The sequence below is a fragment of the Hemitrygon akajei genome, chromosome 18, assembly GCF_048418815.1.
Source record: "Hemitrygon akajei chromosome 18, sHemAka1.3, whole genome shotgun sequence".
Taxonomy (NCBI): domain Eukaryota; kingdom Metazoa; phylum Chordata; class Chondrichthyes; order Myliobatiformes; family Dasyatidae; genus Hemitrygon; species Hemitrygon akajei.
Genome location: NC_133141.1, coordinates 11460089 through 11479431, shown reverse-complemented (window position 1 = coordinate 11479431; position 19343 = coordinate 11460089). Strand labels below are relative to the sequence as shown.

The 19343-nt window shown below is 42.8% G+C and overlaps 1 protein-coding gene across 4 annotated transcripts in view; it reads right to left on the bottom strand.

The window, feature by feature from the left end:
- Positions 1 to 16090, bottom strand: part of LOC140741558 (parathyroid hormone/parathyroid hormone-related peptide receptor-like) — a 60642-nt gene extending 44552 nt beyond the window's left edge. For 2 of the 4 annotated variants that reach the window (XM_073071856.1, XM_073071859.1), the window contains exons 1-2: positions 15656 to 15730; positions 15262 to 15541 (exon numbers count right to left, since the gene is read on the bottom strand). In XM_073071856.1, coding sequence (XP_072927957.1) covers positions 15262 to 15324 — 63 coding nt within the window. In that variant the 5' untranslated portion in view covers positions 15325 to 15541; positions 15656 to 15730. Of the gene's footprint in view, positions 1 to 15261; positions 15542 to 15655; positions 15731 to 15849 lie in introns of those variants that run through there. The other 2 variants (XM_073071857.1, XM_073071858.1) reach the window with 2 other exon arrangements.
- Between the last annotated feature and the right edge of the window lie 3253 nt (positions 16091 to 19343).

Genomic DNA, 19343 nt, shown 5'->3' with positions numbered 1-19343 from the left:
ATCATCCAAATCATTGAAATAAAACGTAAAAAGGACGGTCCCAACACAGACCCCGTGGAACACCACGAGGTACCGGCAGCCAACCAGAAAAGGCTCCCTTTATTCCCACTCTTTGCCTCCTGCCGATCCGCCACTGCTTTATCCATGCTAGAATCATCCCTGTAATACCATGGGCTCATAACTTGATAAGCAGCCTCATGTGTGGCATCTTGTCAAAGGCCTTCTGAAAATGCAAGTACACAACATCAACCAGTTAGTTTCTAAAACTTCCCAATCCTCTAACTTTGCAATAATCTTTGGTCTGTTATATGTCCTCTCTTTGACTTTTATGTTGGCCAAAGCTTTGACTTCTTTTGTTAGCCACGGTTGTGTCATCTTTCCTTTAGAATACTTCTTCCTCTTTGGGATGTATATATTCTGTGCCTTCTGGATTGCTTCCAGAAATTCCAGCCATTGCTGTTCTGCCGTCATCCCTGCCAGTGTTCTTTTCCAATCAATTCTGGCCAGCTCCCCTCTCATGCCTCTGTAATTCCCTTTACTCCACTGTAATACTGATATATCTGACTTCAGCTTCTCCTTCTCAAATTTCAGGGTGAATTCGGTCATATTATGATCACTTTCTCCTAAGGGTTCTTTTATCTTAAACTCTCTAATCAATTCTGGTTCATTGCACAACATCCAATCCAGAATAGTTGATCCTCTAGTGGGCTCAACCATGAGCTGCTCTAAAAAAGCATCTCGTAGCACTCTAGAAAATCCCCCTCCTGGAATCCAGCACCGACCTGATTTTCCCAATCTACCCACATATTGAATTCCCTCATGAATATTGTAACATTGCCCTTTTGGCGTGCACTTTCTATCTCCCATTGTAATTTGTAGACCCACATCCTTAATACTGTTTTGGGGAGGGTGTCTGTATACAACTCCCATCAGGGTCTTTTTACCCTTGCAGTTCCTTAGCTCTACCCACAATAATTTAACAACTTCCGATCCTGTGATCCTCTTTCTAATGATTTAATTCCATTTTTTACCAACAGAGCAACGCCGCCCCCTCTGCTTTTCGATACAATGTGTATTCTTGGACATTGAACTCCCAGCTATAATCTTTCAGCCATGATTCAGTGATGCCTACAACCTCATACCTCCCAATCTGCGACTGTGCTTCAAGTTCATTTACCTTATTCCGTTAACTGCGTGCATTCAGATACAACATCTTCAATCCTGTATTCACCCTTTTTGATTTTGTTGCAACCTTTTGATTCCTAACTTTGACTGAGGTCTTACCAACAGCTGCTTCCACAACCTCTGCACTAACTGTTCTGGTACTCTGGTTCCCAATCCCCTGTAACTCCAGTTTAAACACCACTATGCAACTCTAACAAACCTTCCTGCTAGGATATTAGTCCCCTTCTAGTTCAGGTGCAAACCATCCCTTCTGTACAGAAGGTCTCCCTGGAAGAGAGCCCAATGATTCAAGAATTTTATGCCCTCCCTCCTACACCAACTCCTTAGCCACATATTAAACTGTATAACCTTCCTAGTTCCAGCCTGTCTAGCATGTGACACAGTTAGCAATCCTGAGATCACAACCCTGGAGTCCTACTCTTTAACTTAGCACCTAACTCCCTGAACTTCCTACGCAGAGCCTCATCACTCATCCTACCCATGTCATTGGTAGCTACGTGGACCATGACTTCAGGCTGTTCACCCTCACACCTAAGAATGCTGAAGACTGGACCCTGGCACCCAGGAGGCAACATAGTATCTGGGAATCTCATTCTTGCCCACAGAGCCTCCTATTTATTCCTCTAACAAATCCCCTATCACTACAACTTGCCTCTTCTTCCCCCTTCCCTTCTGAGTTACACTCAGTGCCAGAGACCTGACCACTGTGCCTTTCCTCTGTTAGTCATCTCCTCCCCCCACCCCCCGACAGTATCCAAAGTGATATATCTGTTGTTGAGGGGGATAACCACAGGGGTACTCTGCACTGGCTGTTTAATCCCTTTCCCCTTCCTGACTGTCACCGAGTTTCCTGTGTCCTGCACCTTGGGTGTAACTACCTCTGTATATGTCCTGTCTGTTACCCCCTCAGCCTCCAGAATGATCCAGAGTTCATCCAGTTTCACCTCCAACACCTTAACACAGATTGTTAGAAGCTGCAGCTGGATGCACTTCTCACAGTTGTAGTGGTCAGGGGCACTGGAGGTTTCCTTGCCTTCCTACATCCTGTGAGAAGACCATTTCATTATCCTGCCTGGCATCTCTACTGTCCTAGCTGAGCTTGAGTTTTTTCTTTGCTTTCTCTGAGTGAAGCTTCAAAGAGCTAAAGACTCAAGATCACCACTCTGACACTGTCCGTTCAGACGGCGGCTGCTGTAACAATTTTGTGTTTTTTTAATCATCTGTCACTAGTATTTCTCTCTATTCCTTCCTCACTGTACCATGGTCACTAATTTTCTAATTTCCTCTGGGTCACAATTCTCTATCAGACCCACACTTGCTAACCTGCACTGCCTCCACCTGTCAATGTAAACTCTGGAAGTCCTGCTTTAAATCCCTTAGTCAGTCTGTCTCTCCCCCTCTCTGTCCCTAAATCTCTCTCTCTCTCCCCCGCTCCCCCTCTCCTTCTCCCTCTTTCCCTCCCTCTCAATGGCACATTTTATTTTTCAATTTTCTGTACAGGAGACTGAAGTCCCACACCATCAGGTTCAGGAACAGCTACCATTCAACCATTTGGTTCTTGAATCAACTGGCAAACCCTAATCACCAGTACAGTTTAGCAACAGTACGATCACTTTGATCACTTGCACGAGAATGGACTTGTAATATATTGCCTCAGCACACACAAAACACTGGAGGAACACAGCAGGTCAGGTAGCATCTATGGAGGAAAATTAACAGTCGATGTTTTGGGCTAAGACAGTGCATCAGCCCCAGAAAGGAAGGGGGCAGAAGCCAGAATAAAAGGGTAGAGGAAGCGGGGGGGGGGGGGGGCTCACATGCTGGCAAGTGATAGGTGAATCCAGATGAGGGGTGAAGGCATGAGGGTGGTGGTGGAGGAAAGAATAATATGAGAATCTGGGAGGTGATAGGTGGAAGAGGGAAAAAGGTTAAACTTTCAGCTTCTCACATTATTCTCTTTTCCCTCCATAGATGCTGCCTGACCTGTTGAGTTCCTCAAGCATTTTATGTGTGTTGGTCCAGATTTGCAGCATCAGCAGGATTGCAGAATCTCTTGTGGCTCTGTTGTGTTATACAGCCGTCCAACAGCAGAACAACAGAGTGGAATACAGGAATGGTATCTACGCTCACAGTGAGACAATTGTAAATAGACAATGACAAAAATCTTTGTATTCTCTCTAGCTGCACATGAGGTCCCAGGTTAGCATGTAGACATTGTTGTTTTGTTGTTCAAGAAGGCATTTGGGATAATCCAGTAAATAATAGACTGGGGAGGGCTCTTAGTGATAGGATTTACTCACATTTGGAAAAGCATGTTCCTATTCAGGATAGTCAGCATGCCTTTGTGTGGGGAAGGTCATGTCTTACAAACTTGAGGTGATGAAGGTAGTTTATGAGACTTCGACAGTGGATGTTGTCTATGTGGACTTTAGCAAGGCATTTCACAAGTTCCTTGTGGTAGGCTAGTTTAATTAATAAAGATGCATGGGATTTTAGTGGATTGGATTCAAAATTGGCTTGGCCATAGAAGACAGAGGCTAGCGCTGAAAGAGTGACCAGTGGTGTTCTGCAGGGATCAGTGCTTTTTATGTATCTGACTTCGATAAAAATGTAGAGGAGCTTATTAGTAAGTTTCTTAACAACACCTAAAATTGGTGGAGTTGTGGACAGTGAAGAAGGTCCTCAAAAGGTTCAGCAGGATATAAATCAGTTACAGAGATGGGTGGAGAAATAACAAATGGAGTTTAATTCAAGCCAGTGTGAAGTGATGAACTTTGAGAGGTCAAATATAAGTGGAAAGTATACAGTACGTAACAGGGCTCTTAAAAGCACTGAGGGATTTTGGGGTGCAAGCCCACAGTTCCATGAAAGTAGCAACATAAATGGATAGCATGGTAAAGAGGTGTACAGCATGCTTGCCTTCATTGTTCAGGTATTGAGAATTAGTCACAAAATCATGTTTGATTAGCCCCCTTTAGAATATTGTGTTCAGTTCTGGTCAGTCCATTACAGGAAGGATGGTGGAGGCTTTGAAGAGGATGCAGAAGAGTTTCACCAGGATGCTGCCTTAGCTATAAGGAGAGGTTGACAAACTTGGGTAGTTTACCCTGAGAGTCTTAAGCTGGGGGGGGGGGGGGGAGAGATTTAATAGAGGTTTATAAAATTGTGAGAGATAGAGATGGGGTTGATAATCAAAGTCTTTTTCCCAGGATGGAAATGTCAAATACCGGAGAGCATGGGAAGAGGGGGATGTGTTGGGTAAGTTTTGATACATGGAGAGTGGTAAGTGCATATAATGAGCTGCCAGGGGAAATAGTGGAGGCAGATCCAATTAAAAAGGTTTTTTGACAGTTACATGAGCAAGTGAGGAATGTAGGGATATGGATCATGTGTAGGCAGATAGGTTTGGTTAATTTAGCATCACAGTCAGCACAGATATCATGAGCCAAAGAGCTTCTTTACTTTGTTCTATCTGATGACTATCAGGATTTGGTAGTGCAGTTGGTGAGATTAAGGTGACAGTGATATTAACTCATCCAAGGACTCAGACTGATTCAAATGCACATGAGTTCCAGTATTAAGGTACTGCTTAGATAACTATAAAGAAACACATGACTGCTCCTGTTTCTCTAGTAGCAGTCTGACTCATTTGACAAGTGGCACATTTATGGCTAGTGCACTCTGTGTATAATCAGTCTCCCATGCGTTGTATGCAGCTTACACAAGCCTGTAACATTTCTTTATATTAAACTGACAAGCTGAACGATGAGTAACAATCAGTAACACGTAACAAGCAAAAGCATCAAGGCAGCTACATAAACTAAAGAGGGGTTTGAAGAGACTAACATCTGGTGGATGACACTTTTATTAAATATTCAGTGTGACTAAAGTATCAGCAGATTGTTCAGTGTACTTTACACTTAGGAAAGGATGTGTGGAGCTTTGGTCTAATATACCACTGTGGAGAGTCACCTGTACAACTGCAGGGCTAAAGAGCAACAAAATAAAGGATGTAGTAAATAAAAAACACAAAATGCTGGCCTGCTGAGTTCTGCCAGCATTTTGTGTTTTTTATTTATTTCCAGCATCTGCAGATTCACTCGTGTTGCCAAAGGATGTAGTAACTTGGTTTGTACAGGTGAATTTGGAAAATTGAGAGGTGATGTGACAAAATGTTTAAGCATAGAGAGATTTATGGATGGCAGAGTGCAGCTGCTAGGGCCACTGCCTCACAGCTATATGGCTCAATCCTGACCTCCAGTGCTGCCAACATGGAGTTTGCATGTTCTCCCTGTGACTGTGTGGATTTTCTCCACATTCCAAAGATGCATGGGTCAGTGGATTAATTGCTCCTTCTGTGCTGGTGAGGGATAGAATCTGGGGAGAAATTAGAACATAGAAAAGAAAAGAATTGGAAGTTGATAAGAGGATTAATGTAGGATTGGTGTAGTTAGGTGATTGATGGTCACCACAGACTTGGAGGTTTGAAGAGCCTTCACCATGCTGTATCTCTCCATAGGAGAGGGTCATGAGGGTCACTTTTCCTGGGCGGAGAATTCAAGAAAAACGAGCACAAAATGAGATTAACATAATTCAGACTTAAGACCGAGAAGTAGTTCTTCTCAAAACAGGTGGTAGGAATCGGAGACTCTCCATCAACTGGGGTCCTCAAACCAATGGACTGAGCTGATATTAGGGCATGGTGCAAGACTAATACATATGGAAAAAGTGGGATTGTAGTTGAGGGAGGCAGAGTCATCAATTGAGAAAGAGCACTCTGACCACCTCCACACTGTTGTTTAATTATGCAAAAGTATATGTAAGGCTGAAGCACTGAAATTGGGGGCAGCACTTCAGGGCTCAAGAGGAACTTCTCAGCTGCAAATGCCTAGAAAGAAGAGAGCAAAGTTGGGAGATTTCAATTGGGACAGTGAAATCCAAGAGGACATTAAATTTAAAAAAGGATGCATTGGATGTATTAGTGAGCATAGGGGTAGATAAACCCCTAGGGCCTGGTGAGAGGTATTCCAGGCTGCTTCAGGAGAGCAAAGGAGAAGGCCGCTGGGCTGTAAGGAGATAGTTAAATTTTCACTACGTAGAGGTAAGATGCCAAATGACTGTTTTATTCTAGAAGAGAACAGAGATAACTGAGGTTATTAAGGGAAATTATTAGAAAAAATGATGTACAGTATCTACACTTAGAAAGTCAGGGCTTAATTGGGGGTTGTAGGTGGGAGATCAAATCTGAATAATTTAATGAAGTTTTTGAAGAGGTAACTTAATATATTGATGAGGGTAGCATGGTGAGTTGAAATTGGTTTATTATTGTCACAAGGTACAGAAAAAAGCTATACTTGAATCCTGTTCATATGTGATAATTTTGGGTTCACTGTTTGCAAAGTCCTAAACTCAATCTTTACCACCCCCCAACTCTGTGTTTTCCATAGGGATCACTCCTTTCATGATTCCCTTGTTCATTCATCCCTCCACACTACTCTCCCTCCCAGCACTTATCCCATCAAGTGGCCAAAGTACTACACCTGCCCTTTCACCTCCTCCCTCACCTCCATTCAGGGCCCCAAACAGTTCTTCCAGGTGAGGCAACACCTCATCTGTGAATCTGTTGGGGACATCTATTGTGTTCGGTACTCCTGATACAGCCTCCTCTACATTGGTGAGATACAATGTAGATTGGGGACCGTTTTTTTGAGCGCCTCCGCTCCATCTGCAAAAAGTGGGATTTCCCTGTGGTCAAACATTTTAATTCCAATTCCCATTCCTGTTCAGATGTGTCGGTCCATGGCTGCCTCTTTTGCCATGATGAGGCCAACCTCAGGCCAGAGGAGTAAGAGCTCATATTCTGACAAGGTAGCCTCCAACCTGATGGCATGAACATTGAATTCACCGATTTCCAATAGTTCTCTCCCTCCTCTTTCCCTCTTCTATCATTCTCCTTCTCATTCCTGACAATCCACATGTTTCTAGTATTTATACTGTTTTGCTACTAGTTGACATTATTAGCACAAAATGTTTCTCAGATAACCTTTGCTGCGACAAAGTAATTCACATAGATGTGAAAAAGCTTCTGGGGACAGAGATCCCAGACACCCAAACTTAATACTGTGTGGGCTAACTCTCCCTGTACACAAATATCCCAACTATTGATTGATCATACCTGTGGTTATGTTTGATGTGCTAAATGACAAAATAAATCTGGCCTGGGACCTTCCTTGATCTCTATCACAATGATGCAAATAACTTAGCTGTAGTTACCTGATTTGGTGTAGAGCAATTAACATAACTCCATTGTCTTACATTTAGCTTATGCAGACCAGAATGCCTCATGGTCACTTCACTTTGTAAACCAAATCTCTTGAACCACCCATTATGGGCCAGCAGCCTGTGCTGACAGTGTTTTTTGTTTGCAAAGCTGTCCTTTTAACTTCAGACAGGTTGTTTGTAATTTACACTAAGAATTGAAGACTGGTTCTTGTTTAGAACAGAATCCTGAGCAAGGAATATTTGTTAGAAGTTTAACTTTGTCGCAGGCAAATCTGACCCTTTGGAAAGGCCATGCTGCTGTGCTAGAGAGCTGAGGTTAGCTATAAGCTTCTTGGACCCTTGAAAGTGATTACCCATTACATATACAGATCAATTCATTACACAGTCCATTGTGGCAGCACAAAGTAGAACAATAACAGAATGCAGAATAAAGTGTAACAGATACAGAGAAAATGCAGTGCAGGTGGTCTACATGGACCTTTGACAAGGTCCCAGCTGGTAATGGGAGACAGAGGGTGATCGCAGAGGGTTGCTGCCTGTGTCCTCCACCTTGTTTTATATACTGTGTATTACTGGTTCTGATGTGAATGTAGGAAGCATGCTTAGTAAATTTTCAGGTGGCATAAAAAAAAATTGCAGTATTGTTGACAGTGAGGAGGATTGTTTAAGACTACATTGTAACATTGATCAACCAGAAAATTGGCCAGGGTAATGGCAAAATGAATTTAATCCTGAAAATTCCTTTTTGTACAGGTCATAACTTCCCCAGAAGAGATCCCAGTGATCTTGAAATCTGAAGCCTTGCCCCCTGCACCAGTTCCTCAGCAGGCATTCATCTGCCAAATCATCCTATTCCTACCCTCACTGGTGCATGGCACAGGCACCAATCCAGAAATTAATACCTTGGAGGTCATGCTTTTCAGTTTCCTACCTAGCTCTCCTTATCTCTCTTCAGGACCCCCATGCTTTTCCTACCTATGTTGTTGGTACCAATATGTACCATGACTTCTGGTTGCGATTGTTTTGCATGACTGCAGTTTTTGAAATTTGCTGGGGCTTGTCAACATGTACATTCTTTTCCCTAAACTTTAGCATGTTTGAATGTTACAAGTGTTCCAATCTTTGTTATACGAATATTCAGTATTGTTAGAGTTGTTTAGGTGCTGGTTGAGGAAAGGAACGTGAAGTACAGTATGTAATGCTGAGGAGAACTCCGGAGACATCTGGTATCATTGTACATTCAGTGGCCAAGAGATGCAAGCATGTAATCTGATGCACGTGTGACTCGACGTAAATGTGTGGCTTGGAGACTTGAGTTCCTTTCCCTTTTGAATGTGAAAGACCTTGAGTAATTGACTAGCTATGAGATGTGTTTCAGTACCATAAAAAGAAACAATATTTAAATCATGAAATATTTGAGGGAGAGGTTTGGAGAGGGTAACTTGGGAGAGGACAGCTGCCTCTGTGCTGGCCCATTCTACAACTGTATGATGTCCAGTGATGACACAGGTTAACTCTGCCATAAAAGTTAGCACTGGGTTCAGGTTAGAAAGTCTGAGTTAAAAAGCAGAAAAGATAGGTTTAAACATGCTGAACTTTAGATGACTTAGTGTTTTGAACTCATAACATAAGAATATAGAAACACTGGGGTATGTGTACAAAATCAAAAAATGATACTTCGATTGAGAAGGTGGATATATCTGGAAATAGTGATTAGCATAGATATTTTTCTTTGGAAAGGAGAAAGCAGGGACATGATCTAATCGAGGTTACTAAAATCGAGGAAGTTTTTGGTAAGCTAACTTGAAGAAAATATCTCCAAAATTAGAGAGACCAAAATTAGGATTGAAGACAGTCCCCTTATTATCTGAGTACAGAATTATGCAGAAATATCTTTTCTCCAAGGGAGCTAAGAACGTAGAGCTTGTTGCCATAAGTAGTGTTTGAGAACATTGATTGCAAAGCAGTTTAAGTAGATAATACAGAAAGAACATAGAACAGAGAAATTTACAGCACATTACAGGCCCTTCAGCCCACAATGTTGTGCCAACCATGTAACCTGCTCTAGAGACTACCTAGAATTCCCCCAGCACGTAACCTATTTTAAAGCTCCATGTACCTATCTAAGAGGCTCTTAAAAGACCCTATTGTATCCGCTTCCACCACCGGCACTGACAGTGCAATCCACACACCCACCACTCTCTGTGTGGAAAAACTTACCCCTGACATCTCCTCAGTACCTATTTCTAAGCACCTTAAAACTATGCCCCCTTGTGTTAGCCATTTCAGCCCTGGGGAAAACGCCTCTGGCTATGCCCCTCATCATCTTATACACTTCTATCAGGTCACCTCTCATCCTCTGCCGCTCCAAAGAGAAAAGGCCAAGTTCACTCAACCTTTTACCATAAGGCATGCTCCCCAATCCAGGCAACATCCTTGTAAATCTCCTCTGCACTCTCTCTGTAGTATCCACATCCTTCCTGTAGTGAGGTGACCAGAACTAAATACAGTACTCCAAGTGGGGTCTGACCAAGGTCTTGTATAGCTGTAACATTACCTCACAGCTCTTGAACTCAATCCCATGGTTGATGAATGCCAACACACCATGCATCTTCTTAACAACACTCTCAACCTGTGCAGTAGCTTTGAATGTCCTATGGACTCGGACCCCAAGATCCCTCTGATCCTCCACACTGCCAAGAGTCTTACCATTAATACTATATACTGCCATCATATTTGACCTACCAAAATGAACCACCTCACACTTATCTGGGTTGAACTCCATCTGCCACTTCTCAGCCCGGTTCTGCATCCTATCAATGTCTCGCTGTAACCTCTGACAACCCTCCAAACTATCCACAGCACCCCCAACTTTTGCGTCATCAGCAAACTTACTAAACCACCCTTCTTCTTCAACTAGGTCATTTATAAAAATCACGAAGAGGAGGGGTCACAGAACAGATCCCTGAGGCACACCACTGGTCACCAATCTCCATGCAGAATACAAACCAGCTACAACTACCCTTTGCCTTCTGTGGGCAAACCATTTTCTGGATTCATGAAGCAAAGTCTCCTTGGATCCCATGCCTCCTTACTTTCTGAAGGAGCCTTGCAAGGGGTACCTTATCAAATGCCTTACTGAAATCCATATACACCACATCCACTGCTCTACCTTCATCAATGTGTTTTGTTACATCCTCAGAAAATTCAATCAGGGTCGTAAGGCATGACCTGCCCTTGACAAAGCCATGCTGACTATCCTTAATCAGATTATGTCTCTCCAAATGTTCATAAATCCTGACTTTCAGGATCTTCTCCACGACTTGTTCACCATTGAAGTCAGACTCACTGGTCTATAATTTCCTGGGTTATCTCTACTCCCTTTCTTGAACAAGGGAACAACATTTGCAACCCTCCAGTCCTCCGGTACTTCTCCTGTCCTTGTTGATGATACAAAGATCATTGCCAGACGCTCAGCAATCTCCTCCCTCACTTCCCACAGTAGCCTGGAGTACATTTTGTCTGGTCCTGGAAACTTATCCAACTCGATGCTTTCCAAAAGCTCCAGCACCTCCTCTTTCTTAATGTCTATATGCTCAATCTTTTCAATGGACTGTAAGTCATCCCCACAATTGCCAAGGTCTTTTTCCCTGGTAAAAGAAGTTGAAGGATATGTTGACTCTATGAAAATGTTGTTTAATCAATCATCAGGGGTGATTGATAAGTTTGTGGCCTAAGGTAGAAGGAGATGATTTATTAACTTCAAACTTTCTGCATAATCACTCAAAGTGTTGAACTGGATGTGCTTGTAACAAGAGCTGTATAATTATCTCCTTCTACCTTAGGCCACGAACTTATCAATCACCCATGCTGTGGACACTTTCTGGAGGTCCAAGATCAGTATGCTCTATGACCGTTGGACTAAGTGTATAAATGTAGGAGGAGACTATGTTGAAAAATAAATGTGCTTGGTTTTCTAAAATTGACTCCTTCTACCTTAGGCCATGAACTTGTCAATCACCCCTCGTAATAGGAAAGGACAGAAGTCCATGGAAGAAAGAAATGTGGGGTGGGGGGAGAAGCACCAGAAGGAGGTGGTGGGCAGGCAAGGAGTTAAGGTGAGAGAGGAGAAAGGGGCTGGGAATTGGTGAAGGGGTGCATTAATGGAAGGTTGAGAAATCGTTGCTCATGCCATCAGGTTGGAGGCTACCCAGATGGAATATGAGGTGTTGTTCTTCCAACATCATGACAGTAGAGGAGGCCATGGATTGACATATCGGAATGGGATTGGGAAGTGGAATTAAAATGCGTGTGCCACTGGGATATCCCGCTTCTTCTGGTGGATGGAGTGTTGTTCCAATAAAAGAATTTCCTAATACAAGTTGAAGATCAGTGAAGAGCCCTCTCACACCAATAAGCCAGTGCAGCTTGAAGCTAGGCAGAGGACATAGTTCTGTTGAAGGTAACTAAACATCCAATCTTTTACAAATGATTTTACAAGGGTAATGCAGAACCTGATCTAATATTTATTAGATGGTAAAGTTTTTGCACGACTCCTGAATACAATGGTGTGATAAAGGAATGAATAAATTGAATGAGAAAATGTGAGCCAGGGTATAAAGTAGAACAGGACCAATGAATTAGTGGTGCATAGAATTGAAGATCAAGATACAGTGTCTTAACCAGGCTGATATAGTCATCTTGTACCTGCAGTGGTGAAATCACTCTTTGTGGTACTGCATGGCCGCTGATGAAAATTTTTGTTCAAAGCTTTGACTGTTCCACACAGAAATTAACTTCTTGAAATACAATTAATTAAACAAATAGAATAGGACAATCACACAGGCACCAAATGTGAGATAAAGTAGAAGGTTACAGAAGTCTAAATTCAAATTCAAATTAAATGGTCCACCATAATTAGAATTACCATTATACTTCTAGGATCTAGTTAATAAATGTTTGATATGTTCAACTGCATAATGAGGAAAGGGTTTGTTATGTATTTACAATTCAAGCTATTTAAAATCAATAAACAGACATTTGTACTCATTGCCCTCATGGATTTGGAATGTCACTGGCAAGGCAGGGTTGATTGACCAGTCCTGATTCCCAAAACCAAGGAGAGCATTGGTGTGTCTGGACTCTGGTATTGAGCAGAACTGGCAAGGATAGCACATTTCCTTCCTAGAGGGCATGTGAACAAAATGGGTTTTTACAACAATCTGGTAGTTCCTTGGTGATCGTACTATCTTTTTAACAATGAATTCCCGTATTTTATTTAGAACCATAGAACATTACAGCACAGAAACAGGCCTTTTGGCCCTTCTTGGCTGTGCCAAACCATTTTTCTGCCTAGTCCCACTGATCTGCACCTGGACCATATCCCTCCATACACCTCTCATCCATGTACCTGTCCAAGTTTTTCTTAAATGTTAAAAGTGAGCCCACATTTACCACTTCATCTGGCAGCTCATTCCACACTCCCACCACTCTCTGTGTGAAGAAACCCCCCCTAATATTCCCTTTAAACTTTTCCCCCTTCACCCTTAACCCATGTCCTCTGGTTTTTTCTCCCCTAGCCTCAGTGGAAAAAGCCTGCTTACATTCACTCTATCTATACCCATCATAATTTTATACACCTCTATCAAATCACCCCTCATTCTTCTATGCTCCAGGGAATAAAGTCCTAACCTATTCAACCTTTCTCTGTAACTCAGTTTCTCAAGTCCCGGCAACATCATTGTAAACCTTCTCTGCACTCTTTCAACCTTATTAATATCCTTCCTCTAATTCAGTGACCAAAACCGCACACAATACTCCAAATTCGGCCTCACCGATGCCTTATACAACCTCACCATAACATTATAACTCTTATACTCAAAACTTTGATTTATAAAGGCCAATGTACCAAAAGCTCTCTTTACAATCCTATCTACTTGTGACGCCACTTTTAGGGAATTTTGTATCTGTATTCCCAGATCCCTCTGTTCTACTGCACTCCTCAGTGTCCTACCATTTACCTTATACGTTCTACCTTGGTTTGTCCTTCCAAAGTGCAATACCTCACACTTGTCTGCATTAAACTCCATCTGCCATTTTTCAGCCCATTCCTCCAACTGGTCCAAATCCCTCTGCAAGCTTTGAAAACCTTCTTCACTGTCCACTACACCTCCAATCTTTGTATCATTTGTATGGGACATTGGGAAAAAAAAAGTTGAATTTCCCCATGGGGATGAATAAAGTATCTATCTATCTATCTATCATCAGCAAATTTGCTGATCCAATTTACCACATTATCATCCAGATCATTGATATAGATGACAAATAACAATGGGCACAGCACCGATCCCTGTGGCACACCACTAGTCACAGGCCTCCACTCAGAGAAGCAATCCTCCACTACCACTCTCTGACTTCTCCCATTGAGCCAATGTCTAATCCAATTTACTACCTCACCACATATACCTAGCGACTGAATCTTCCTAACTAACCTCCCATGCAGGACCTTGTCAAAGGCCTTGCTGAAGTCCATGTAGGCAACATTCACTGCCTTCCCTCCATCCACTTTCCTGGTAACCTCCTCGAAAAACTCTAATAGATTTGTTAAACATAACCTACCACGCACAAAGCCATGTTGACTCTCCCTAATAAGACCCTGTCTATCCAAATACTTGTAGATCCTATCTCTTTGTACTCCTTCCAATAATTTACCTACTACCGACGTCAAACTTACCGGCCTATAGTTTCCTGGATTAGCTTTAGAGCCTTTTTTAAACAACGGAACAATATGAGCTATCCTCCAATCCTCCAGCACCTCACCCGTAGATACTGACATTTTAAGTATATCTGCCAGTGCACCTGCAATTCAATTTAATTTATTTAAACTATTTATCTAACTACCATGGTCGTATTTCCACTCTTGCTTCTGGTTGTAGGGTTAATGCAGGAATGGTTGGACTGTCAGATTGAATTGTTTGTGAAAAGATATTAAAACTTGCCCCTGGAATATGGATGGATGATTCAAAAGTCTGCAGTCTTTTAAAATAAAGTGAGAGGAGCAAGGACATCACTGTGAAGTTTATAGAATGGTCACAGCAGGAGGACTGTGTCCTGTTCTCCACAGTGGACTTTAGGGAAGAATGCAGTGGATCCCAGAGATGAGACTTTTTAGTTGTACGAATGCTCTGGAGATGCCGAGGTTGTTCTCCCTGTTTACAGAGATGAGGGTATAGTAGTGTGAAGTATTGAGACCAACTGGAATGCACATCACAGAGACAGTCCAGATTTGATGGGCTGAATGGACTCCTTCCATCCTTCTGTGATTTCATAACTTTGTTGACTTTAGGTCTTCCAACCACCTTGGAAGATTAGGTTATGTTGATTAATACTTCTTACTGTTTGCTAACTTTGACATTTGGTGCTAAGGATCCTTTCGATTTTAAGAGTGATTTCCAAGAGGACCAGTTACTAATCTTTTCTCAAACACCGGTATATGGCGTCAGTTACAGACACCGTCCTGACTCTTCCCAATCCAGATGTTCACCACATCTAAGGCGATTCACACAACCGGGAGCCATAAAACCAAAATCTGAGCGCCCTCCCCGATAAAACGAAGCCCAAGAGGGCTGACTAGGAAGCTATCCTGCTAAGCACCTGTCACCATCACTGTCCTTGGAGGCACAACCTACCCCGTCTGGCACAGATACCCTATTCCCACCTCTGCCCAACCGCTGGCAGGGAGGATGCAGAAGTGTTGATCTGCCGGTAACATCAGTGGTTGGGTTCGCTACTCACCAGGGTATGGGCAGAGCCGAGCAGGGCACAGCATAGCAGGAGCCCAAGGCAGCGGACGGCCATCTCCGCAATTCCACCGATCGGAGCCTGTCTTCACTGGGACCCCTTCCACCTGCGCCGGACGCGCCCGGTCCCCCGGAGGTGATTAGTCACTTCTTCAGAGAGTGAGACGCAGTTGACAGCGGCGGCGTGTGAACTCCCCACTGACCGCCCGGACTAAGTAAACGGGACACAGCGGAGACCATTGAAAGCGCTCGGGTCAGCGGGTTAATGGAAACTGCTGCGAAATAAGAGAATGTCAAACAAATTCAAATGAATAAAGTAAAACTAACAGTCAAACGAAACATTTAAACGAAAATAAATGTATGACATATTCCAGGGTTATTGTTCCCACCTCCGCACCGGATTTACAGCACATTGACTGCTCCCCATACCTCTGCTTCCTCTCCTCCTTTCCCCTTCCCCGATCCTACCTCCCTCCCACCCACTCCAATTTCCCCTCCCCTTCCCTCCCTCCATCCCCACTCCCTCCCTCCCCTCTTCTTCCTCTCAGCCTCCTTCTTTATCCCCTCGCCCGCGAGTACCCACTGACTGGGATGCTGGCGGTGCTGAGATTCTGGGACAATGTCCCGGCTCGGGCTGAAGCTGATTGAACGGATAGCTCACACACTCTGTGTGGCTGACGCGCGAGCAGAAAGTCTGGGTGTGAGCCGGCGCCGTTCAGCGATCATTCGGAGATGCGATCACAAGGAAAGCATATCAGTGACATTTCTTTCTCAGGAGGTTCGGCTTGTCAGCTGACATTCTAACAAACTTCTACAGATGTGCAATTCTAAGTGTCCTGCTTGCGTCAAGATGTGGTACGGCAGCTCCAATGCATGGGAATGTACAATAAGAAATTACAGAGTAATGGACTCTGTCCAATACATTACGGGCGCATCTCTCGCCACTACTGGTAGTATCTACGGGTGGGGACGCCTGAAGAAGCAACATCCTTTATCAAAAATCCCCACCATCCAGGCCATACCATCTTCTGAGGACTAGCATCGGGCAGGAGGTACAGAAGCCTGAAGTCCCACACCAGCAGGTTCAAGAATAACTACTGTCATTCAACTATTTGGTTCTTGAACCCACCAATATAACCTGAATCACTAGAGTTTAGCAAAAGTACGACTACTGATCATTAGTTTTGTTCTAATTGTGTTCTTTCTTCTAAAAATTGCATATAATTTATGTTCAATTTATCTTTTTTTTCCTCTTAAGAATGTGCTGTATGCCTGTGGTGTTACTGCAGGCAATATTTTCATTGCACCTGTGCATACACTTAGACTTTTCCAGTCCCCACCCTACCTTACCTACCCTCCCCCACCTGCTTCCATCTGCCCATCACCCATGCACCTATCCTCCTGGCTTTCTTCTCCCTTGGTCTATCCTTCCTAGGCTATGGTTCAATCTGTTCATCAACCCTTCTTTAACTGATCACTTCCACTTGCCTATACCACCACCTGACTCCATCCAACCAAATCCATTTCTTACCTTTTCTCTTGAATGTTTCCACCTATCGCCCATCAGCCTCTATCTATAAATTACTCCCCCAACCCTTTCCATCTGCCCATCACACCCCCCCCCACTTCACCTATTTTATCAAAGATCTAAAGAGATACAGACCAAAAGCAGGCAAATGTGACTAGCTCAAGTAGACATTTTAGTAAACATGGTTAAATTGGGCCAAAGATCCTGTTTATGTACTGTATAACTCAAAGAAATCCTGACCCTATTCCATTGATCACCTATCAGCTCCACCTCAACCTTTCCTCTTCTGCTGATGATCTCTCCTCTACACCCTCAGTCTTGATGCAGGGACTTGGCCTGAAACATCGACCATCCCTCTGCCTCCACAAATGCTGTTTGACCTGCTGAGATCCTCCAGCAGTTTGTTTTATGCTCCAGGTTCCTACATCTGCAATCTCTTGTGTCTCCACTTAATGAGGAGATGAATAGGTCACCTCAGTTTTGGGCACCTTGTTACAGGAAAGATGCAATCTGCAATCTCTTGTGTCTCCACTTAATCAGGAGATGAGTAGGTCACCCAGTTACAGGAAAGGTGTGGCCATACTCAAAAGAGTGCAGATGAAATTGATGAGGATGTTGTGAAGACTAAAGGACTTTTGAGTTTATAGGGAAAGGTTGGCTAGGATAAGTCTATACCTTCAAATGTATAAGAACAATAGGCAACTATATAAAATGTTTAAAATTATGGGAGGCATAGATAAAAGTAGATGGTAATAGGGTGTATAGATTTAGGGTGAGAAGGGAAAGATTTAAAAGGGACTGGAGGGGAAATTCTTCACACAGATGGTGGTGAAGTATAGAATGAATTGCTAGATAAGGTGGTTGAGGATGGTACAATAATATTGTTGAAAAAGCACTTAGATCTATGGAAGGACAGGGCTTTGAGAGATATGGGTCGAATGCAGGAAATTGGGATTAACTGGGTGGGCGCCAAGGTCGGCATGGAGTTTTTGACCTGAAGGGCCCATATCTCTGCTGTATTGCTCTCTGACTACATGGGTTCATTCACTTACCCTGGTTCAAAACCTCTGCCTCCTCCTCCTCCTCTGGGTGCTCCGGTTACCTCCCATGTTCCAAAGATGCACGGATCACTGTTCCCTCTAACATGTGAGGGTACAGAAACTGAAATGCTTCTGCACCCATAGCCTTTGTTGCCATGCAGCTGGAATTTTCTTTTATATGATATTAATATAAATTTGAAATTATGTTAATATAATTTTAAATCTATGTTAATGTAATTGTGAAATACCGTGTAATTAATTATGTGTTAATGAATATAATCCATAAATTTTCTAAATAATAAAACCACAACCTTCACTTTGGAATATTTTAGAGCTTCAACATATTTACATTGTTAGTGTTTCAAGTTACAACATGGTTACAAATTGTAATAATAAACACAGAATGGAAGTTGAAGGCTCATTGTTAATAAACTGCCGGCCTGCTGAACACCAACACCATCTAAGTTTACAAAATGTGAAAGATTTTCTTTGTTGTACTGCATTTCATTGTACCCTTCAATTAATAAATAAAATCTAAAGTATGTGATGTTTCAATTTTCATTCTAAATATTTACAATATGCATATTACAAAAAAAACATTCAAAATGCTGTGCAGTTTTCAGGCTGTGTAAAAATTTCCTGCTCAGAGCAATGGTGGGCCGATGCAGCTGTAAAAAAAAAATTAGAGGGAATGTTGCGTACGGGTTAGTGCTAGTAAGTTGTGGGCAGGACATGTTGGCGCTGGAAGCATGGCAACAGTTGTAGGTTGCCCCTAGCACAATCCTCGGACTGTTGCTCGGTGTGCAAATGACATATCTCGTGCGTTTTGATGTTTTGATGTAGACGTGACAAATCAAGCTAATCAGCTCACTTTCCCATTCTTTTTTACTATGACCAGACTTTACCTTAACCCGGTCATCTAGATCATTAAAATAGCATTAATGTTAACAGTCAAATCCCCAGCACTGTTCCCTTAGGCGCAGCTATTCGCAGCCTGCTAATGTGAAAATGTTCTGGTGTCTATTCTTTGTTTTTTGTGTCTGCTAACAAATCCTCTATGACTGATCTCACAAGGTCTTTATCTCGTGCTGAGAGCTTTCTTGATGCACCTTATCAAATGAATTAAGCACCTCCCATCTGTCTATCCAGATCTATCTTCAAAAGTAACAAATTTCAACACTATATTCTTTTTCACAAAACCATGTCAACTCTGCCTTTTCCAGGTATTCTCCTGACACGGGCCAACCAGTGATGTTAAGCTAACTGGCCCATAGTTTCTTGTCTTTGCACTGTATTGCTGCCAGAAAATCAGAAATTTTATCTCATTTAAGACAGTCATAGTAATCACGATTCAAATTTCCTAAATTTGTTTCCCTCTCCCTCTTTGTTTTTTAATCTAAAAACCTGTTAGATTCTGGCCCAGATTTGTACTCTCCCCCCCCCCCCCCCCCACCCCATCTTTTTATTCTGGCTTTATCCCCATTCTTTTCCAGTTCTGATGAAGGGTCT